This window comes from Eptatretus burgeri, chromosome 1 (genome assembly GCF_056783735.1).
Source record: "Eptatretus burgeri isolate ZD-2024b chromosome 1, Ebu_testis_v1, whole genome shotgun sequence".
NCBI lineage: Eukaryota > Metazoa > Chordata > Myxini > Myxiniformes > Myxinidae > Eptatretus > Eptatretus burgeri.
Window position 1 is genome coordinate 161531961 of NC_140961.1, and position 25000 is coordinate 161556960.

At 42.2% G+C, this 25000-nt stretch overlaps 1 protein-coding gene across 1 annotated transcript in view; it reads left to right on the top strand.

Annotated features, from left to right (window-relative positions):
* The window catches only part of LOC147035889 (ephrin type-A receptor 5-like), a 158991-nt gene that overhangs the window by 64612 nt on the left and 69379 nt on the right, over window positions 1–25000 (top strand). Inside the window, exons 3-5 of the mRNA XM_085847921.1 lie at window positions 1701–2024; window positions 3632–4001; window positions 22201–22356. Coding sequence (XP_085704047.1) covers window positions 1701–2024; window positions 3632–4001; window positions 22201–22356 — 850 coding nt within the window. The remainder of the gene's footprint in view (window positions 1–1700; window positions 2025–3631; window positions 4002–22200; window positions 22357–25000) is intronic.

Here is a 25000-nt window from a genome sequence, read left to right on the forward strand (position 1 = left end):
ATCGTTCATTAATACCTGCAATTAATACCTGCTGGAGGGATTCAGTTCAAAATATCAATGCAGGTGGTTCAGAAATTCACGTGGCTCCATGATTGGCGAATAGCATGCAAATTTTTTTTAGGGCAATTCAAAAAAAATCCAAATTCAGAAAAAAGCATCATTATCCCATCACACCTGCATCGTATGGCTCCTGAGCAGTATACATCACCATCACAGAACAATGCAAGAGGGAAGAGAGAGATGTAATGGTATAGACAGTATCCCATGCACCCCGGGTAGCGGAAGAAGGTGATGAAAGCGATGACAGCAAGCCAGAGAAGAAGATGAGTGAGAAAACAGCTATTGAAATGCTCCAGGAGAAGAACAATGAAGTATTTTTTGTTGCTTGTTTCATGCTTCATCAAAAATCGAGGTTAATTGCATGTGATGCAAATCAATAAATACAACCTTTTATCGACTAAACGTAAAGAGCACAACAATTAGCATCGATACCAACCAACTCGTGCCTGTAGATACCTTTTTCATTGCACCTGTCATGGTTCCATATGAATGACCACTATCTCACTAAAATCTTTTTCTCCTTTTGTAATCTTCAAACTCACTACATTCGTCTTCTGCGATCAGTTCTTGAACCATGTGGAGCGGCGGTGATGCCGAAGACGTTTCTTCGACTTGGGTCACAATCCTGGATGGGTTGCCGCTTTGATGTGGAGTCCGTTAAACATTTAGCAATTCATGAAATTGATTTGAAAATATCAAATAAAAAACGAGTTCCCTTCCAAAGAACTTTAATTGCGGAAGGAGGTCAACCAGTGCAACGCACGCACCCACATCCTGGAAAGCCAGATAAAGGCCTGGATGACTGAGGCTTCCAACATCACGCACCATCACGTACTGCAGTATCAAGACTGCATAATGCTTGCCAACCTGTGGTCATTACCTCTGCCAGCGAAGGTAGAAAACATTATGTTTTCGCCACTGTCTGTCCGTCTCTTTGTATGTCTGTGAGTAAATATCTCAGGAGGTTCTGGACGGATTCGGCCGAAACGTGGTGGGAAGGTTGGGCATGTGACGAGGACGGACATTTTCCATCTTGGTGAAGATCCGGATCCCTATCCAGATGGAGACTCTTTTTAGTGATTCTTCACCATTGAGAGATCGGGCTAAAAACGATATATCGTACGATATTTGAAAACGTTATGGACGGATTCGGATGAAACTTGGTGGACAGGTTAAGTATGTGTTCTGGACGAATTGCTTCGATGTTGGTGAAGATCTGAATCTGAATTCGAGAATTTTTTTAAATTTTTTAAAAATGAATCTTCACCATTGAGAGACGGGGCCAACAGCTAAGTCTACCATGATATCTCATATCATAACGTTGTGGACGAGTTATGACAAAACGAGGTGGAAAGTTGGTTCGATGACAACAAGAAGCCGATTTGATTTTGGTTAAGGTCCGGATTCAGATCTGGCTTAACAATGGGATACAAAATGTAAACTGTTCAGCCTGGCGGAGGTATGCGCTCTACCGAATGTCGTTCTAGTTCTGTTTGTTCTTCCTGACCAGGAACCCACGTTATGTTCAATGTTGGATGTTATTTTTATTAAAATATTTAATTTAGGTTTCCATATAATCTCACTGATTGTTCGGCCATTTGTTTCAACTGATAAATCCCGTTTGCCTTTCCTGACCACAGTGGGAGGAGATCAGCGAAATTGATGACCACAACCGGCCAATCCGCACATTCCAGGTGTGCAACGTTCTCGCTCCCGCACAAAATAATTGGCTCTTGTCCGGCTACATCGAACGCGGATCTGCCCGACGTCTCCTTGTTGAACTCAAGTTCACACTTCGAGATTGTGCCAGCATCCCAGGGACGCCAGGAACATGCAAGGAAACCTTCAACCTGTACTACGTAGATGCCGACGGGCCTGACGATGATGCCGTACCACTACCATCGCCAAATGAGCCACGATTCCGCAAGATTGACACCGTCGCTGCTGATGAAAGCTTCACACAGGTGTGGACATATCCGGTGTCTTCACGACCAATTCCCAAAATATTTCAATGAGATAATCCTTTGCTACTGTAGAGAAGGAAGAATAAAATGTGGAATATGTGCATTCATCCGTGAATTGATTCCTTCCTCAAATCGTCCAATTCCTGGGAGGATGGATCAGACCTTGTGCTTTGTCTTCAAGCTGTCCATCCTGGGTTCATTCCCAATCTGAATAGAAACTGTGGGATTGGCGTTCCCAAACAGAATGTTGCATTGATATGTGTGTTACCGAGCTGTTAGCTGTCACTGAGCTGTCACCGATACAAATACATGTTTATATTTACATATTTAAATATTATGTTCATATATATATATATATGTTCATGCATATGTATATGTATATGTACATGTATATTTTTTCCCACTCATGTAAGAGTACATCTTCATTAAACTATGTTTATTTATAATCGGTTTGAAATTATTATCATACTGTCCAGGATTATCAGTCTAGTACGCACAAGAATATAATTTGCTTGTGCAGGGTAAGTGGCGTCCGGACATTGGTTTGAATGTTTTTTGGAGGCCGCCACATGCTGATGCACTGCCCGTGTAGTCATGCAAGAAGTTAATATTTGTCTCAGGTACTCAAACAAATTAGCCGGCTTAATCTCTCCTCCAAAAGGAATTCACTCCATGACGCACCGCCTTGTCTGCAAACATCAGGTCAGAGGTCAATTATGATTGGATGGAAATCAAAGCCAGACGAGTCAGCTGAAAAGTGGGGACATGACCTCCGTGGTCGCTGTCACCTCTCCAGGATAAACATAGCAAGAATAATTTAACAGAAGGTACAAGAATCAGAAAAATAATGAATTTTTAATTCCATCGAACTGCGACAACCAAAGCACACCGGGTTCAGGAAAAAATAGTACCTAAAAATACATTATTCCACAACAGGCCATTAATTACTCACCCCTCCTGACTCATCTCTCTCTTTCGAGTGCAGCCTATGCCTGCTGGTTGCAACATTGGTTGGGACGCGGCTATGCCGCTGATGCAGTGTCTCCCTTACCAGTACACTGGTGCTCATTTTGCCAACCTCGGAAGGATGGCAGGCTGAGTCAACCTCCTGGTGTATTAATTCAGCGGCCAACGGGGCTTGAACTCAGGACCCTAGGATCCCAAGCCGCCCATGAACTCAGGACCCTCGGATCCCAAGCCACCACCCGAACCGCTAAGCCAACACCAGGCTTGCTTCCTGACTCATGCCAGTTATCTTTTAAAAAAAGTATCTTTTTCCAGAAAATTTAATGTGACTTGCTTTAAAATAAATATGTAATGATGAACTTTGTGCTGAGTATGCACATGTTATACTTTTTAATCATGAAATATATAATCTCCCATATTGCTGTGTCATCTGTTATAGCATCACTCAACTCAAGCCAATGCTACTCAGAATACGTCATTCAATCACCAATCCAACATGACATCACACTTTAAATAAATCTCTCTCTCTCTCTCTGTCCCTCTGTTCCTCTGTCCCTCTGTTCCTCTGTCCCTCTGTCCCTCTGTCTCTGTTCTCTGTTCTCTTTTATCTTTACACCCTCCACCTATTCCCACACCCGTAGGTCGATGTGGGTGATCGGGTCTTGAAGCTGAACACGGAGGTGCGTGATGTTGGAAGCCTCAGTCATCCAGGCCTTTATCTGGCTTTCCAGGATGTGGGTGCATGCGTTGCACTGGTTGCTGTGCGTGTATTTTACAAGCGCTGCCCAGCAGAAGCCCGTGGCCTTGCCCGGTTCCCCGAGACGCCATCGGGCCCAGATGCTTCAGCCCTGGTCGGCGTTCCAGGGAAGTGTGCTCCCCACTCGCAGCCAGAGGGTCCCGAGCCACCCGGTGGACCACGCATGTACTGCAGTGCCGATGGAGAGTGGCTTGTGCCTATTGGGAAGTGTGTCTGTGCTGCTGGCTACGAGGATATTGGAGGGGAATGCCGTGGTGAGTGAAGGGGTGGATTGGGAAGAAGGTTAATAAGGAGAAGTTTCATCGGTGTGCTAAAAGTTCATTTGTATCATCAAGTGTGGGTATCAGACGAACCGTTAGCTAAATTACTGACATGAAAACATGTGTACCATTTATTTAATTATCTAAAGTCTAAACTTGTTCTACAAGGGCTTCTTTGTGCTAGTTTCTATATTCCTTCAAATGAACATCATAATATGCATTCCTGATCAAAGGCGGTGATGATCAAACATATGCCGACTAATGTACGACCTCCAAATGACTCCAGGCAGAAGAGATGAAGGTATCTCTAAACACAAGAGATGAAGGTATCTGTAAATACAAGAGATCAAGAGAGACATCTCTGCTGTTAAAATAGCTGAATGCGTAAATTTTGTTTCCTCGGTTTCCTTTTGATCTCCACGGCACGTTGCTCACGATGCTTAGACTCGGAGCTCAAATGTTCAGTTTACTGGTATCCTCATAACCCATGTGAACGTAGGCGTCTTCTAATGTCCTCGTGCAATCGGGGTTATACGTAAAGCTCCTCGATAAGCCTTTTGTCACTCCACAAATATCTAAACAAATTAAATAAATAAATAAACGACATGGCCATTGTGTCACTGACGTCAGAGTATAGTTGGGAAGGCCTGATTTGATCACTTTTGAAAAATTGTCTGAGACAATGTCCCAGCCCTGTGACAATGACGAGGGCTAATTGTCCTTGAAGAGCAACTGCTCCTATTTCCTGATGAGGCAAAGCGCATGGCGTGCCTATTTTGGAGTTGTTTCACTCGGTGTTCCGAAATTGGAAGTGCAGATGCAAGTGTGAAACAATGGATTTGCAACATCCGTATTTCATAGCTGTCACCAGCTCTGAAAAATGTGTAAGTGCTGGTAACGGCTTGTAATGACTACTTGCCCAATGTCTCCTGCCATGCAATTTAGCTGCTGACACCTCGCAAGCATCGCTGCATCATTAGGAACTGGTCCTCCAAGTGAAAAGGTTCTTTCAGGATGTAGTTGTTGAAGAAGACAGGCACAAATATCATTTAATTATGTCTCGGGACGATTGATAAAACGCTACGCCGGATAATTTGCCTTCCGACGTTGAATTTCAATATTGTTTTTTTTTTTATTTTATTCCATGTGCACTCAACTACCTAATGTTTCTTTTAGCCCAAATAATTACGAATCCGTTTTAAACAATCACTCTTAACATACAAACCAAACTCGTTAGTCGCTGAAATATTCTGCTTGGCAGACGTTGTCGACTCGGTGTCTGGTGATAGACACCAACAGGAAAAATATCATTGGTTTGTAACAAGTCCGTGGCTGGATCTTCATCCCAGTGTATGCAGCTCGAGGTATCTGTCAATGCCAGATCATGGAATAGCCTCTTTGTATTTTCGAGGAAGTCTGCCAAGGCTGGGTATCTTAACTCTCTTTTTAAAGAAAAGTCCAAGGTTCTTCAAAGGAAGATTTATTCCAAGCCTCTCTTCTCTCCACTGCTGCTACCAGTCCTGATGGCATCAATACCCTTTTACTTATAAACGGTTCAACATACTTGGTCTACTCATGCCTCTCTGCTACTTACAGGTCATTTTCTGAGGGGCCCCTGCCTAAATCCTTCCTGTAATTCATGGACCGGTGTTTGTGTGTTTGTGTGTGTTTGTCGCGCTACTCCTCCTACACTTGTGGGCCGATTACATCCAGACTTGCTGCATAGGACAAGTATGACCCCAATTTATGTATGGGGTGTTTTTATCTTTACCGGTGGTCTTGAAGGGGAGGGGGGAAGCAAATCCTCTATGTAAATGTGTATCGTGCTGCACCACCTCTACATGGAGGAGGGTCTTACAAGTCTCCATCATTTACAGTGCAGTGTTCCTGTCCCCACATTTCCCAGTGCTGTGAGTTTTTTTTGAAGAATAAGTAATTTGTGTATTTTTGCTTCGTGCACGTAACCCAGGTTATGTTTTTTATTTATTTTATTTTGGCCGACACAGAGCTGTCAGTTGCCAACACACAGCCCAAATAAAGGTATATGTCAGAAAAAAAACATGTTACATGCTAGGAACATCACGCATAGGGTGGGTACTCTGCTAGTCATGAAAAACCACCAGCATGACGACAATTCTTTTGAATGATTCCAAGCTGACATAATTATGGACCATTCAGCCTACTATGTAAATAATAAACAAAAGTAAATATATCTACAACTGCAGGAGATAATAAAACCATTTTCTTTCTCCAATAAGACATATCTTTTCCTTTATAACCCACTTGAGTAAGTTCAGTCCCTCAAACTTTTGGATCTCACCATCAGCCACAATCTCTCTTTGGAAAAGCACATATGAAAGTTGGCCTCCAAAGCTCGCCACCAACTGGGCATCCTCTATCATGCCAAATCTCTCCTTGGCAGATCAGAAATTCGAACAATGTACAAGGCCTTCATATGTTGTTCCATGGAGTACTGCTATCCCCTTTGGACTGATGTCGCTGCATTATAACTTTCAGAGCTGGCGACCACGGAGACGATTGCTCTCTATATAATTGGAATCTCCCGCAATGAATCTGAGTCTCTTGGCCTGCTACTTCAGCATGGCAGACAAGTTTGTGGCCTTTCTTTGTTCCACCACTTCCTTTCTGGGTGTGCACCCTCTGGCCTAGCTGTACCTCCCCATGTTCCTGCAGGCTGCACATTGTCTACCAGTATTAACCAAATTCTGGTGAAACTCCCAAAATCAAGCCCCCCTGCTCACTTCTACACTCTTTCTATCTCTTTTCCCCCAGCTGTGGAATTAAATTCCTTAACATGTTAAATATCATTCTTCCCTCCAGGGCTTCAAGATGGCTGTCCAACTCTTCCTCAGTCAATCCTCATCCATATTCTTGATTTTTTTTCCTTCCCTCATTAACCCTCCACAAACCCAACTCTTCCCTTTTCTGTTATTGGGTTTTCTCCCCTCTTCCTCTACCCACCCACCTTTCCATTTTTTGCTCCATTGTTGTTTCATCCATGCTTTTCTCTTCCTCTTCGTTCAGTCCCCTTCTTGCTTTGTTTGAGCTTGTATCCAGTTTGTTACACCCTTGTATCCTCCCCCTCCGCTTGCCCTCATTCTTCCCCTCACCCCTTCTTCCTCCAAGTGTCTCTCTGTTGAGTCCCTCTACACTGATGTTTGTGCATTTCCCCGCTTCTCTCGTGTACTGTTCTGTTCTATTTTGTGTTCTACCTCTTCCACGAGCCTCTGATTTGTATACAAAAAAGAACTTTCATTTCCATCCATCAGTTTGGCTTCTGCTCAGGTCGTTCCACTTTGAATATTCCACTTCTTCTGTGTCAGCAATGAATGTATATTCTCAATCTCAAACAAACAATAGGTCAAGACTATCTCACTGGACATCTCAAAAACATTTAACTATCTTACACCCCTCTCTAAATTCTAAATTGTCATCAAAAGGCATCGTGGGTTCCCTCCTAGACTCGCGATCAAATTTCCTGTGTGCTCGCAAGCAATGAGGTTGCTTTGGACAAAATACTGTCCCATCGTATACCTCTGGAGGCCATTGTCCCTCAATATTGCATTCTGAAACGAATCCTGTTTTTATATAGATCAATGATACATCTTACTGGCACTGGCAAATCCATTATATCACTTTCCAGTAACTCCAGTTTTTGGAGGATAGGGTGGGAGGCCCCTGTGCCAGGAAGATTTTGTAGGCCCCTCTTCCAGGCAGGCTGTGGCATCATCCGTCTCTGAAAATATGGAGAAAACTAGAGAGTTCTAGGATCACTGCTCACCTCCACTCAGTCGTTCCTCTTTATCTCCATCTGTGGAAACAACTTCCTCGTTCTCTTCAATCTCACTCTTCCCTCCAGATTCTTCAAGACAGCTGTTCACCACCATCTTAGATTGTCCCGAATCAAAAGCCATGATCTTTTCGACCCTCAATAACCCCCTCCCCCTTCCAAATTTCCAGTTTTCCATCTTGTCCACCCCATGCATCCTCTCCTGCTCCCTATTCCTCCCCACACCCATTGTTTATCCACCTCCATCTTTACCTTCAACTCTGCTGTTGGTGTTTCCCTCTCTCTGCTGTTCCCTTTGTCCCGTTGCATCCTTATCCATTCAGTGTACTCGTACTAGCTCTTTCATGAGGCTCGACTGTGTATACAAAAAAACCCCCAAAAACAAGTTACCCACTCATTGTTCAGGTGTATACTTCAATGAAATAAAATAATGCTTTCAAAGTTCGTTTAAAAAACTATTCTGTAATTTTAACGCTATTGAAACAGTCTTATGCACCAACTTTGTACACCAGCTCATTTATCATGTCCAAGTACTGCAAAATTTGGAGGTTATTGGAAATGATAAGAATGCGATTAGCGTTCTACAGTGTTCAAGTACACAATTAAATTTAAATAAAATAAAGATTATAAAAGTCATATAAAAATATTATTCCTCGTTTCCCTGCAGTTGGTACAGTATCTTTTACACCACCATATCAAACACATTACATTAGTTCTTCGTGCCTGTTGTTTGTGTCCTTTATAACAAACCTAAAAAAACAGTAAGTTTCCTGTTTGGAATGATTTTCAATTTATTTTGACTGCCACACACAGGCAGACAGAGAGCAAAAATTCTCTCACTCCCGTCTGCGCATGTGCGATCGGGACAAATTCAGAGACAAGGTACTTTAAAACGGCAAATTTGTTTTCCGATTCATATTCCAATTCGTGTTCAAAATATAACATTCAAATAAATTATCTTGTTCCTCGATCATGAACTGACGTTTTTGGACAGACAGACAGACAGACAGACAGACAGACAGACAGACAGACAGACATGAACCAATTGCTTAACCATGCTTTTGGCGTCGCATGCGTGGGGTAATAAGCAACCTGTCATCTATCTGTAACATTGATTTTGGTGCAATAAAGACCCATATTCTAACTTTTCCTCTCCATGAGGACCATCGGGCAAATCCCCCATTTTATATCTGTATTCTGGGAGAAGTGCAGTCTCGAGCTTTTGGGCCTTGCTGTCAGATACAACCTATCCTCGGAGGATGCTATCTCCAAGCTGCCTTCCAGATACCACCTCAGAATTATCTGCTGAGCCATGTCTTCCCTCTGCCATCTTCAGCTTATAACAGTGTACAAATCATTGATCAGGAGTGTATTGGATTGTTGAACCCCACTGTTGACTGGTGCCATTGCTTCTCATTTTGCTCCCCTTGACACCATGGAATCTAAAGCCTGATGTGTCACTGTCATCTCGTCTGCTTTACTGGCTCTATTACTGGCTCTATTCAAGTTTTTACTGGCCCTTCTTGCCCTCTCACCTCTCTGCCTAATCCCTTCCCCTCCAGGTCATACTGATTCTGCCAGACACCCTTTCCTCGTGACCTTCCCTCATCCCACATCCCCACCAAATCGACTGAATTTCTCACCTCCATTTTTTTTTGTTTTTGCGTAGCCTCCTTTTCTCCTCTGTGGAACTTGTCTGCATTGTCATCTGTGGACAATTTATTTTAAGACCATTATTGTAAGCTCTTCCTGACATGGTCCCACTCCTGCTGCCACCACTACCTCATGAGCTCTTCATTTTCTACTAATGAGCTTCACGACACACACACATTCACCTCATTTAGGTGTGATGCATCTGTTTGTTGTTCTCGCACTGTTTTTCCTTTGTTTAATCTTGCTTCTTAATCCATTGTCATTATGCTCTTCCACGACCCTCATTTGCAGTCTAAAAAAATTAAACATAAAGTCCATTGTGAGATGTGGAATAAGAGTACTAAGACCATTGATTAAAAGTGTTTGAGCATTATTGAAAGTGAAATTTTTAAAAAATCTAAACAAAGCAAGAACAACTAGAACGGAACTCGGAAGACTACATATAGTACCTCCCTCTGCCAGGTTAGGTTTACCTTTTATATCGTTTATGTAAAATGTTTTTGTGTTAACGTTTTGTATCCCACTCATAGGCTGGATCTTGATCCGTACCTGAACCAAAATCGAACCAGCTTCTTGTTGTTAGAGAACCAATCCACCAAGTTTTGTTATAATTCATCTATCACTTTCTGATATATTATGATATATATCGTTGTTTTTGGCCTCTGATCTCAATGGTGAAGAATCACTTTAAAGATTAAATAATCCTCGTATCTGGATCAGGATCCGGATCTTCACCAAAATCGAAACAATTTGTCCTTGCTGCATGCCCAACCTGTCCACCAAGTTTCATCCGAATCCGTCGAAAACTTTTTGAGATATCCTGCACAAAAAAAGAAATGGACAGAAAGGGATAAAAAAAACATAGCCTACTTGACCTTCGGTGGTGGAGGTAATTAGAGTTTCGGGATCTGGATCTTCATTAAAATCGAATCAATTAATCATTCTCTCACTCCCAAAATGTCCACCAAATTTCATCCGAAACCGTCCATAACCTTTTGAGATATTGTGATCCGAAGGTTGGAGTGTGCTCCGTTGTGATCTGAAGATTGGAGTGTGTTCTGTTGTTGTGATCTGAAGGTTGGAGTGTGCTCCGTTCTGATCTGAAGGGTGGAGTGTGCTCCGTTGTTGTGATCTGAAGGTTGGAGTGTGCTCCGTTGTTGTGATCTGAAGGTTGGAGTGTGCTCCGTTGTGATCTGAAGATTGGAGTGTGTTCCGTTGTTGTGATCTGAAGGTTGGAGTGTGCTCCGTTGTTGTGATCTGAAGGTTGGAGTGTGCTCCGTTGTTGTGATCTGAAAGTTGGAGTGTGCTCCGTTGTTGTGATCTGAAAGTTGGAGTGCGCTCCGTTCTTGTGATCCGAAGATTGGAGTGTGTTCCGTTTTTGTGATCTGAAGGTTGGAGTGTGCTCCGTTGTTGTGATCTGAAGGTTGGAGTGTGCTCCGTTCTGTGATCTGAATGTTGGAGTGTGCTCCGTTCTGTGATCTCAATGTACGAGTGTGCTCCGTTAAGGTTCCAATTTTTATTCTATAACATGGTTTGACGTCACAAACCGTGTTTTGCGTGAATTTTTGATCTTCAGTTTAACTGTATTTCACTTTTGGAAAAAATGGCAAAAAATTGATCCTTTTGTCCGTGATCTTGATCTCATCCCTTGTGTGCACATCACTTGTTCCCTTTCCCTTCCTTCCCTTTCATGTTATCTCTTCCTGATCTCTCTTTCCTTGCACCCTTCTCCCACACTCCCCTACCCTTCATCTTCTCCCATATCCTTCCCTTTCCCCATATCTAAATCTAATTATAAAAATTAACAGAAACCTCCCCCACCCCACCCACTACATCCCCTTCATCTACATAATATGTAGCTGGCACCTTGTCAAGTTTTGCGTTCAAGCGAGGTACCTAATTACAGGACGTGGAGTAATTACAATGTGTTAAAATGGTTTTTAGTGGGTTTCTCGTAAAGCGAACTTCTGTTTGTGCACATAAAGCAAAAATTCCAATGAACATTCAGGAACATTAGCTGCCAGATGAAGAGTGAAGAGAACAGACCAATGACATGAACATGGAACCTCCGACGAGCATGAAGGATGTCAGACAGCCATGAGTGATAGGGAGGAGACGGACAAATTCCCTGATATAAAGGGAGATTCTGATGGTGATTCTCATGTTCCATACCCTGTACCAGAGTGTGGATGCTGCCGAAGCAGTTTCTTGGCAAGGGTTATACTGGGTGGTTTGCCATTGCCTTCCCAGCAGTCGTTTGGGTCGTCATTTGTAATTTGTTCATGGTGCTGCTGACAGCTCACCTACTCTTCACGAAGGACACTGTGAGGCCTTTAACGTAGACAAACTGGTGCCGGCAGATGAGACGACCGTTTAACGTCCATCCAAGGGAGGTCACACACATTGATGAAACATAGCTGTGTCGAGATTCCGACCGAGGTGAGACAGCTCAGAGATTAGTGTGGGTCCTTCCAGCCCAGAGGGCAATTATAGGGTCGAGGCCATCCTTCCAGCCCAGAGGGCAATCATGGGGGACCTTTACATCGATGATTGTTAGCGCCAAAAGTGGGGTCGTTCCAATAGAGATCCAAGTTTGATAAAGCTCAGGAAACTGTGTGCTGGTACGAGTAGGCCGTGGAATGAACCATCACCTCGAGCAGATTATTTTCAAACTACCTGATTAAGAGGTTCAAGTGTGAGTGAGCGAGTAATCAGTCCAAAGACATGGATCAGGAAGAAAATTGGGAGAAGAAACAGTTGCACCAGTTTTTGGATGTCCACAGTGAGTTCTCAAGCTTCCTTAACCATTTTGTAAGGATGGACATTCCAAAATATATTGCGATTGCAAAGGAAATTTCCATTCATTGCATGCAACGGCCTTTCCACTCGAACGATAGAGCAGTGGCCTCGTGAGAAAGGAGGATGGACTCCCATCCGAAACGTTGTGGGTTCAAATCCAGGTGAAGAGAGCGGTATTCAACATTTGGACTCCAAGCTCTTGAAAACTGAGCCTATCTCAAGAAATGTGCACGTCACCACTGGATTGGTATTAACAACTCATGGGTTGCATCATTGATGACCTTCAGGAAGTGGTCAATCTGCCTTCTTTGCTTGCTCTGTACCACATGCGACGATGACACCAGTCCACAAATCATGAATGGCTCTCAATGCCTGCAGTGCAGAAATACCCCCTCGAAAGAGGCAGCACCACTAAAAAAATCCCACTAACAGAATAGAAAATTTTAAAAAATATCCTATTTTTACAATACCAGGAGTTTTCTCATATTATGCCTGGTGTTGGCTTAATGGTTTGGGTGGCGGGCTTTGGATCCTCGGGTCCTGAGGGCAAATCCCGCTCAGCTGTTGAATTAATACCAGGTGGGGTTAACTCAGCCTGTCATCCTTCCGAGGTTGGCAAAATGAGTGCCAGCATGCTGGTATACTGTGTCGGAGTGGCGACCCTTCCAGGATTGTGCCCAATAGCCAAGGAGACTGTTTTGGCAGCACCAACACTCTGCACAGAGTATGGTCCCAATCTCCTCGTCCTCCTCTTCTCTCGTATTATATATTTATTTGTTTCTGAAGCCTACATGGCTCTAGAGGTAAACAGCTTCAATGTTTGTTGCCAAATTGACAAATAATTTCCATTTTGCTGAAGTACTCGGTGTTGCATCACTGTGTAGGTGGTCGAGAAATTGTTTAAAAAAAAAAAAATTGGGCAGCAATTGATCATCGTATTCCGTTTGCGTCATGGCAAGAAAATAGCCTTAGGAAAGCCTGCACGGAGACTCCCTCGACACTTTGAAGCACTGAGCTAATTTCCACTGCCAATCCCTGCCTTTGCTCATTTCACGTAAGTGGTTGGTAATTGTGCCAGGCTTGCGCACCGGTTGCCAGGTCAACCTTCAGGTCGAACACTGTTCGCCTGGGCACAGAATAACCAATGGATCTTGAAGAGGCTCGTGGCACCATGGAGATATGGCCCGATGAATCTGGAACACAAGTGAGCATGGTTTAACGGCAGCATTACAAATATTAAATCAGCCATTCCCACTTCCCATATGCCTACCATTTATAAGCATCAATTATAAGGCACCATAATAGGCAGACTTTGGAGGGAATTGCTTGAAACATCATGGCGAATGAGGTGGCTTCCATCAGCATCCTGTTTAAGAGAATGTGAACAGACGGGTACCGGCGGCTCTGAGCATTTCGCAGCATGCCATGTCACATCAACTGGAGGTCAGCCAGTAATTAACCCAATGGCTAACATTTCAAAGAACCACATCTGGGACACTCGATGAGCAACAGCAGAGCTGCTCATGGCAACAAACTTTTTGCCAAGGGTGGACAGTTTAACGGATACTCTCAGACATGACCCCCTCCCCCCAACCCCGTTCTCAGAAGAGTCTGTGACCTGCTGTTACCATTCTCTACTTCAACCCGATACAGGCAACATGAAAGCAAAATATGTAGGAACTAGTTGGTGAAACGCTCACAAGTACCAGCGTTGAGAAAAATAAAATTCTGTAAAAAAAATCCATGGTTTCATGGAAGACCAAGGTCGCAGAAGGGCAAATGGAATGGACTGACAGTGGGGCAAGAGTTTGTCACAATAAGTAAGGGAATGAACGAACAGCAAGAGAAGAGGGACGGAAACACTGCAACCTGCAGGTGAGAGGGTTGGGTTCGGTTGAGGTCTTGAAAGTAGGAAATATTGTGGAGAAGGATGGCACGATGTGGCAGTGAACCACCTGCTTGAAACCCTGGAAGAAGAGTTCAATTGAACAGCCACAAATGAAGGCAGCTCTACAAACGAGAGAAAAGACTGGTTGACCTGTGCCCAAAGTCTGGATTTGGGGGGGGGGGGGCTAAATCAAGGCGGAGTTACTGGAAGAATACACTTGGCCTGAATTTGCTGGGAATGGTCGTGAGGCTGAGAGAGAGCAGATGGAGCGAGACTGGAGGAGAAGTGGTAAAACAGAGGGCACTGACCTGTCTCTCACGTGAAAGCAACAACACCTGTACTTCGGCCTCATTAATGTTGATAGAATCAGAGAGATAACAAAGCTTTTAATCAGTATATCAAGATAAAACTTGCAATTAATGAATTAATTAAATTTCCTTCAAAATATATATATATATATATATATATATATATATATATATATATATATATATATATATATATATATATATATATATATATATATATATATATATATATTTGATTTTTGAGACAACCATTTCAATAATATGCTAATTACCTTCGCCACCGAAGGTGGGCAGACGTTCTGTTTTTACCATTGTCTGTCTGTCTGTCTGTCTGTCTGTGAGCAGGATATCTCAAAACGTTGTGGACAGATTCGGATGACACTTGTTCGACATGTTGGGAGGGTGACAAGGACGAATCGAGTCGATTTTGGTGAATATCCATATCCATGAATTTCAGTGATTCTTCACCATTGACAGATAGGGCCAACAGCGACATACACATCTAGCATGATATCTCAAAACGTTATGGACAGATTCGGACGAAACTTGGTGGATGAGTTGGGTAGGTGACTACCACAAGCCAAATAGATTTTGATTCAGGTCCGAATCCAGATCCGGCCTTTCAGTGGAATACAAAACGTTAACTCTTCACCTTGGCAGAGGTATGCGCTCCACCGAATGTCGTTCTAGTTCTGTTTGTTCTTCCTGACCAGGAACCATAAAATCCCACGTTATGTTCGATGTTGGATATTCTTTTTTTGTTGTCCACGTAAAAAATATGGAAAATTTCCCTTCTATTCAATACAATGAAGGGCTTTGTCCGAAAAGTTCTGGTTGTTTATAATTGTTTTCCCATCACGAATGACCTATTGACGTTATGTGTTTTGTTAACATTTACCAATTACCCATCCATATTGTCAATGAAGAATATCGAGATTCCATCATCTCACAAGATTGTGAATTCAACATATTTTTTATTTACTTTAAATGATGCTCTTAATGAACGGGAACCGGAACGTTGTAAGGAATGGGAAGAAGGCTAGAGGGGACGACAGAGAGTTGGGGTGGGGGCTGAGAATGGACTGAGAGTTAGGAGAGAGGGGTCGAGGAGTTGGGGTTGGGAGGAGGGGGTTGAGGCTTTGGGGAGGGGGGCTTCAGGATTTGGGGTTGGGAGTTTTTTTTCTCTCCCACCAAGATAATGAGTACAAAAGAGATCTTTATCAAAAAAATTAATTTATAATTAATTAACCTTGAAATCTGATAAATGATCAGAAATGTTGAAGCAAATCATGAGTCAGAGGCTCTGTAAAAAAAAACCTACAATGGATGGTAATAGTACGAGGCAAAAATACACCATCATTACAATCCGTCTTCGTTTTGTTTTTATCGAGTTCATTTAATGGGTTCTTCGAGCTGTCATTTTAATGATCTATATTTGGAACGAATACTTCATTCTGCAGATTATATGTAACAGAGTTTGTGCACATTCTATTACTGTGTTGTATCATAAGATATAAGAGGGCATTTGTATAACCTTCCAGATATGGTGGAATTACCCCCATTTTGTTGTTTAAACAGCAATTTTACTTATACATAGTAAACTTGTTGAAACTATTAACCAATGAAAAAAAAACTTTACTTGTTGGAAAATTAATCCTAAAAACTTTACCTTTCTGTTAGCATTTCTACTTGCTGTTAGAAGTGATCAAGAGAATCCTTTTTTGCCGAATGTACCATCCGAGGAGGTGATCTGGATCTGGATCTAAGGAGGTGCTCTAGATCTGAGGTGATCTGAATCTAAGGATGTGCTCTGGATCTGAGGAGGCGATCTGGATCTGAGAAGGTGATCTGGATCTGAGGAGGTGATCTGCATCTGAGGAGGTGATCTGGATCCGGGGGGGCAATCTCGATCCGAGAAGGTGATCTGGATCCGAGGATGTGCTCCAGATCTGAGGAGGTGATCCGGATCCGAGAAGGTGATCTGGATCTAAGGATGTGATCTAGATCTGGGAAGGTGATCTGAATCCGAGGAAGTGCTCTATATCCGAGGAGGTGATCTGGATCCGAGGATGTGCTCTCGATCCCAGTGCGAGCTGAACAACTCAGAGGTAGTGAGCTCACCCTTGAGCTGTCTCATCTCCGATTTGACTACAAACCTTCATCTTGCTGCTTCACGGGCACGGCAATGCATCGTCGAGAGCATTCTCCAGAGGGAAGTGAAGAAGGGTTTCCCATCTGCGAGCATTTGTTGATTTATAGACCCCGTTGTACCTTTCAAAAGAGTAGACCACTGCGGGCCGACTTCTTGGCCAAATTCCAATTTTTGTCTTGTCTGCCACCGAAAATAGCAATGGAAACCCACCCAATGTATTTTCTGCCTGGTGACTGCTTCGGCGGCATTAACGTTCTGGGAAGAGGATGGCCCTGAACATAACAGAATTTAACAAGGTCGATGGTATCCAATGCGATTGACAGGATCGGGATGTAAAATTGCCCCCTTTCTCGACATGGAGGATTGTTTGTGTTGCCCTGCCTTCCCTATTTACCTCATTGCTTGTGCACATCGGCGTGAAACTACGCTAACACAGTCTGTCCCATTAGTCGTCACGGATTTGGATGGGCACAATTGCTTTTACCGAATAGCCATGTCAGCTGTCCCGCTGCCTTCCTCTCACGGGCCTCACGACAAGGAGCAGTTGTAATTCCACCTTGTCTGACGCTCCTTCTTCCACGGCTCATTTCACCGCTGTTCGAATCCATTCCTTTCTCTTCGCAGCGATTAAGGGAATTTGCCAGCATCAGAGGCAGTGAATGATGCAACACTGCTGTGAAATTATCTCACAAACGACTTTGCTGCGTTCTTTGAGCCTGCCAAAGCCATGTAATATCTACCCACCTTCATAATGTGCCTGCCCTGCCCCTGACCGCTTTCAGCCAATGTCCCTCTATCTCCACTGATCATCCTGTTATTACCCTCCTCCAAATTGAAAAGTGTAGCAATGAGGGACAGGATGATTTGATTAGACCAAGCACTGAGCTTTACTCGAGAAAGCACTATGCAATGCTCACATTGGCTTACAAAACATTCCAAACAAAAAAGTCCCATAGACACTGGAAATCCCATCCATCCATCCATCCATCCATCAGGACCATAGTCTGGACAGAGCGTCGGTGCTGCCAAAGCAGTCTCCTGGGATATTGGGCACAATCCTGGATGAGTTGCCACTCCGATGCAGGATACTTGAATGGCTCAATCATATCAACAAGCTGGTACTCATTTTGTCAACCTTGAAAGGATGACAGGCTGAGTCAACCCCACCTGGTATTAACTCAACGGCCAAGTAGGATTTGAACTCAGGACCACTCAGAACCCTAGAATTCTAAGCCCACCACCCTAACCATTAGGCCAACACCAAAATATATAGAAATCCCATATAATCCCTTTAAAAACTTTTTACATTGATCTGAGCCTCAAATTATAATTTATGCATAAATCACATGCAGGGTTAAGAGCTTAGTCGACAGCCGTGTACTCGTGAGTTTCTTTAGTCTTTCATCAAAATTTAAATTCAGGATTCCCTTATAAAGTCTTCAAGGAGATTTTTTAACCACTATTTCATCTTTACATTTGCAGAGAGTTTTGCAAGATGCTGATAGGACGACAAGAAAACCGATAGATATTTTCCATTTCCATCATGCAAGTCATTGTGCCCTTCCATTATTTATATAATATACAGCTATGAGCGCACAGGTGTTTGGCATTAGATGTCACAGGGCATTGTGAGAAACGATTTCAATGAAACGAAGGGCAATTACTTGCAACAACTATAACGGCACTCGGTAGAGCGCATCCCTCCTCTAGACTGAACAGTTGACATTTTCCATCTCAATGATAGGTCGGATCTGAATCCGGACCTTAACCAAAATCGAATCGGCTTGTTCTTGTCACCGAACCAACTCATCCACCTCGTTTTTAATTTTTTTTGTAATCTGTCCAAAACTTTTTGAGATATCCTGCTTTACATCGTTTTTGGCCACATCTCTCAATGGTGAAGAATCACTTAAAAATAGAAATAAATTATCGTATTCAGATTTGAATCGTCACCAAAATCAAAGCTGATTCTTCCTCGTCAAACACGCAATGTGTCCACCAAGTTTTGTCTTAATCCGTCCAAAACATTTTTAATATATCAAGCGACATATTGTTTTTGACTACATTTCTCAATTGCGAAAAATTACTTGATATTTAAAATATTCTCGTGTTCGGATTCGGATCTTCACCAAAATTGAGCTCATTCTTCCGCATCGAACACCCAAACTGTCCACCATGTTTTGTTATAATCCATCCAAAACTTTTCAAGATGTTGTGCTATATATCGTTTTGGGCTACATCTCTAAATTTACGAAAAATGCTTTAAAAATTAAAAAAAATTATCATGTTCGGATTCAGATCTTCACCAAGTTGAGCTAATTCTTCACCATTGAACACCAAAACTGTCCTCCAAGTTTTGTCATAATTTCTGTCATAACTGTTCGCCTCGTCAAAAACTTTTTAAGATATCGTGAGATATATCGTTTTGGCCACATCTCTCAATGGTAAAAAAAATCGCTTTAAAAATTATATAAAATTGCTCGTATTTGGATTCGGATCTTCACCAAAATCGAGCTCATTTTTCCTTGTCAAATACGCAAACTGTCCTCCAAGTTTTGTCGTAATCCATCCAAAAATTTTAAGATATTGTGCTCCATATCGTTTTTGGCCACATCTCTCATTTGCGAACAATCACTTTAATAATTAAATAAAATTCTTGTATTTTGATTCAGATCTTCACCAAAATTGAGCTCATTCTTCCTTGTTGAACACCAAAACTGTCCTCCAAGTTTTGTCGTAATTTCTGTCATAACTGTCCTCCTCGTCAAAAACTTTTTTAAGATATCGTGCGATATTTAGTTTTTGGCCACATCTCTCAATGGTGAAAAATCACATTAAAAATGAAATAAAATTACTCGTATTTGAATTAGGATCTTCACCAAAATCGAGCTGATTCTTCCTCTTCAAACACCCAACCTGTTCTCCAAGTTTTGGCGCAATCCGTCCAAAATTTTAAAGATATTGTGCTCTATATCGTTTTTGGCCACATCTCTCATTTGCAAAAAATCACTGTAAAAATTAAATAAAATTATTGTGTTTGGATCTTCATCAAAATTGAGCTCATTCTTCCTCATTGAACACCAAAACTGTCCATCATATTTTGTTAAACTCCAGCCAAAACTTTTCAAGATGTCGTGCTATATATTGTTTTGGGCTACATCTCTAAATTTATGAAAAAAATGCTTTAAAAGATAAAAAATTATCGTGTTCGTCTTCAGATCTTCAGCAAAATTGAGCTGATTCTTCCTCGTTGAACACCAAAACTGTCCTTCAAGTTTTGTCATAATTTTTGTCATAACTGTCCTCCTCGTCCAAAACTTTTTAAGATATCGTGCGATACATAGTTTTTGGCCACATCTCTCAATAGTGAAAAATCGCTTAAAAAATTAAATAAAATTACTCGTATTTGGATTCGGATCTTCACCAAAATCGAGCTGAATCTTCCTTGTCAAACACTCAAACTGTCCTCCAAGTTTTGTCGTAATCCGTCCAAAACATTTTAAGATATTGTGCTCCATATCGTTTTTGGCCACATCTCTCATATGCGAAAAATCACTTTAACAATAAAATAAAATAATCGTATTTGGATTCGGATCTTCACCAAAATTGAGCTCATTCTTCCTCATCGAACACCCAAACTTTCCACCATGTTTTGTTATAATCCATCCAAAACTTTTCAAGATGTCGTGCTATATATCGTTTTGGGCTACATCTCTAAATTCACAAAAAATGCTTTAAAAATTAAAAAAATTCTCGTGTTCGTATTCAGATCTTCACCAAAATTGAGCTGATTCTTCCTCGTTGAACACTAAAACTGTCCTCCAAGTTTTGTCATAATTTCTGTCATAATTGTCCTCCTCGTCAAAAACTTTTTAAGATATTGTGCTCTATATCGTTTTTGGCCACATCTCTCATTTGCAAAAAATCACTTTTAAAATTAAAAAGAATTCTCGTGTTCGGATTCAGATCTTCACCAAAATTGAGCTGATTCTTCCTCGTTGAACACCTAAACTGTTCTCCAAGTTTTGTCATAATTTCTGTCATAACTGTCCTCCTCGTCCAAAACTTTTTTAAGATATCGTGCGATATATCGTTTTTTTATTGGCTACATCTCTCATTTGCTAAAAATCACTTTATGAATTAAATAATATTCTCGTATTTGGATTCGGATCTTCACCAAAATCGAGCTGATTCTTCCTTGTCAAACACCCAACCTGTCAATTGAGGTTTTTTATAATCTGTCCCCAAATTTTTAAGATATCGTGCTATATATATATATATATATATATATATATATATATATATATATATATATATATATATATATATATATATATATATATATATATATATATATATATATATATAAATATATAAATATATATATATATATATATATATATATATATATATATATATATATATATATATATATATATATATATATATATATATATATCTTTTTTCTGCCCCATCTCTCAATGATGTAAAAAATCAAAAAACACTTGTATCCGGATCCAGATCTTCACAAAAATCGAATTACTTCATAATTGTGAAACACCCATCCTGTCCACCAAGTTTCTTTAAAATCTGGCAATTGAGATATCCTGCTCGCAGACAGACAACCAGGTGTAAAACAAAACCTCCATCGACATTTGGTGACAGAGAGACAAGAGTGAGAATTACTTTGCAATACATGTCCCTTGCCGATGTGTTGTTTTCTAAGACCAAAAGGGTATAACTCTTTGAAAAATTGATAAAATGCTCTGAAACTCAAAGTTTTTCTGTAACTTATCATAATAAAGCCATGTACCAAGTTTCAGTTGAATTATGTTAAAGGGTATGGGGGAGAAGTCTGAAAAACCACAGGTGGGATGCACGGACGGACAGACGGGGAGCAAACCTATAGTCCCCTCCGGTGAAGCATGTAGGGGAATAATAACCTTCGAATAGGAGAAACAGTTCGGGTGAATTAGCATTTCAAAGTGATCAAATAGTCTCACTTCTTCTATGATCCCGATTTTGAAAGTGAACCATTTAAAGAACTTCCTGCAGTTGTCCCATATGAGGGACAATAGTCTACATTTTCCTCGATTTATCCAGAAATGTTCAAATTTGTTCTGGCCAGCTCCTGCGAAAACTACATCACATGAAGACAAGACAGCAAGCTTCATGTCTACTCAAAGCTGAAGTGATCCCAGACAGAAGCTTGTATGGGATCAAATTCCAATGGGAATTTTCCAGCATAAAGTGACAACATAGCTCTGCTGATGGTGCGCGATATACAACCATCCAATCAGCAGAGTTATGTTGTCACTTTGCTTCTCGAAATTGAAAAAGAGAAAGAAAGAAAAAGAAAAGACCCAGTAAAATCATTTTCTGCCTTAATCAATGTGGGAGCAAAAACGCCGATACAAACATGTCATAACTCCCTTCATTATGTATGTGACTGTCTCATTAAGATGTATGCCATGCTCTTTGTGCTGGAATATTGGACGACATTAAGCACATCAAGGCTTCCAAATATGCCCTCATATTTGATTTTCTCATCGATCTCCTTGTGCTTCCGTTCCATCCCACAGCCTGCCGCCCTGGTTTCTTCAAGGTATTCAACGACGAGGCGACTTGCAAGCGGTGTACCGCACACAGCCATGCTCCGCACTCGGCCTCAGCACGTTGCATCTGCGAGCGGGGCCATTACCGAGCCAGCAACGACCCTCCTGACGTCCCATGCACACGTACGTCGCCGTACGGTTTGCCTGCACGCATCAGGAAATGGCACATGACAACAACCATATTTTGATGGCAATCTCGTAATTTTTACAGTTGAAGGCATGGATAACTTAAAAGTAGTGGTTTAAATGAGGTGGCTAAATTGTAGTATTGGGTGCATGTCAAACCCTTATGAAGCACATGAAATGATTTCTGTTTTTGGAATGTGTAAATACTGTCATTTCACACTCTCTCTTGTTGTTTTTTTTCGTTTCTAGCTAAGTGCTCGGTTGCAATAAGCATCACAGTTTAGGTGTTCACGGTGCAGGCATCACTCTCGGTTCATCGATGAGCTCGCCAATTGTAAAACCGAATCTGGCCTCCTGCAAACCTGAACCGCCATCATCATGATTTGGAGTCACGACGGTGAACCATTCCAACAGGGAGAAACAGCTCCAGCATCATCAGATACAGGGTTTTAAAAAAGAAAAAAAAATGCTCTTAATCTGTTACAAACTCTGAACTACAACGACACTCGGTTGAGCGTATACCCCGCCAGGCTGAACAGTTTCCGTTTTGGATCCCACTGATAGGATCCGGATCCGGAGTGGGATCTGAACCCAAATCGAACCAAACGGTCCTCGTCACACACCCAACCTGTCCGCCAAGTTTTGTCTAAATCCGTTCATAACTTTCTGTGATATCCTGCTCACAGACAGACAGACAGACAGACAGGGGTGAAAACATGTCCTCCCGTTCCTCCTTCGCAGGCGGAGGTAAACACGACTGTATACATTCATCATATCGTCGGCAAACAAGAGAATGTGATCGTTCAAGGCGAGAAAGAGCATTTTATAACTTGATGTGTTACACTGAGTTCAGAAAAAGTTTCGTGTAAATGGAGATCGAGTGCGTTTCAATGGCTGCTTCAGCTTCCTTGGTGAAGCATTCGATCAATGTTCATGAATGGTGGGGATGTGTGGATAAATCATTGAGTTACCAATAAAATGTGCCAAACACGTTCTCCGGCCAAATCCACAAGAAGGGTGGAATAAAGGGAGGCGTTAAAGTAGTGCTGGTCGTGGTGGTGGTGGTGGTGCCAGCAATTGTAGAATCTCGTGGAATCTTATGTCCAAAGACTAGTGAATAGTACCGGAAAACGTGGATGGAATCACGATTCGAATGAAATACGTTGCGATTGAAGGACGTGGTGGTCTGGGGAATTTAACTGTGTAATAATTGGGTGATTTTTATGTGCGATCACCTTTCACATGACTACCATCATGACTCACCTGGAGCCTGCAGGTGTAGTTGCTTGGCACTCGCGTTTATATTGAGCATTTCCTCACCAGCTGGCATCAAAACGAATCATATTTTGTGAATCATGTGGGTATCGTGCTTGGCATGAGCTGGAACACATAGATACTGGGTGAGCTAGCACAGATATACACTGGTTGAGCTGGCACACATAGACACTGGGTAAGCTGGTACACATAGACACTGGGTGAGCTGGCACACATAGACACTGGGTTAGCTGGTACACATAGACACTGGGTAAGCTGGTACACATAGACACTGGGTGAGCTGGCACACATAGACACTGGGTAAGCTGGTACACATAGACACTGGGTGAGCTGGCACACATAGACACTGGGTTAGCTGGTACACATAGACACTGGGTAAGCTGGTACACATAGACACTGGGTTAGCTGGAACACATAGACACTGGGTAAGCTGGTACACATAGACACTGGGTGAGCTGGCACACATAGACACTGGGTTAGCTGGTACACATAGACACTGGGTGAGATGGCACACATAGACACTGGGTGAGCTGGCACACATAGACACTGGGTGAGCTGGCACACATAGGCACTGGGTGAGCTGGCACAGATATACACTGGGTGAGCTGACACACATAGACACTGGGTGAGCTAGCACACATAGACACTGGGCGATCTGTTCATGTTAGTCGGTTATACAGTTTGGTGGCACGTTCTACCCTTGTGGTGTCGTCACCGATTTGGGGGAGTAAGACAAACATTGTGTCCACAGACTCTGTAAATTGGAACTGTAAACAGAAATGGTTGTAGATATTTTTCTGGACATCCAGCCCATTGCATTTCCTTTCTTCGTCCGGTTGTCTGTGAGACCAAGTGTCACATGTGTGATGTTTCATCATGTTCATCATGTTCGGTGTTCGTGTTCCGGTGTTGGTTTGGCAACACGAGGTATGAAGGAGTTTTCGATTTGAACTGCACTACGGGCTCCTCATCACGACCTGTGGACTGTAGGTTCGGTTCCTGGCCTAGCTATAAACCGTCACCATGGTGATGCACAGTCAGGTCATGAGATGATGGAATACTCCCAGGGACGTTAAGCCGATTGTCTCATCTGATAACATTTCCCTGATCGGGGTTAAACATCCCATGTGGGTTTTCAAAAAGAGCAGGCATTGTGTGCCGGTGACTTCCGAATACCTACCGTGTTCTAGAGCACACAGTGAAAGTGAGGCCACCTGGCCAGCGTCGGTTCTCAGCCGTGGAATATTTCAAGACGTCTCATACCTGCCCGCCCGGTGCACTGTACGGTGTCTACCTGTATCCCGACTGAAGCTTGTAGATGCATTCTAACAGACACTTAGATTACCTTCCCAGGTATTCACCCTCT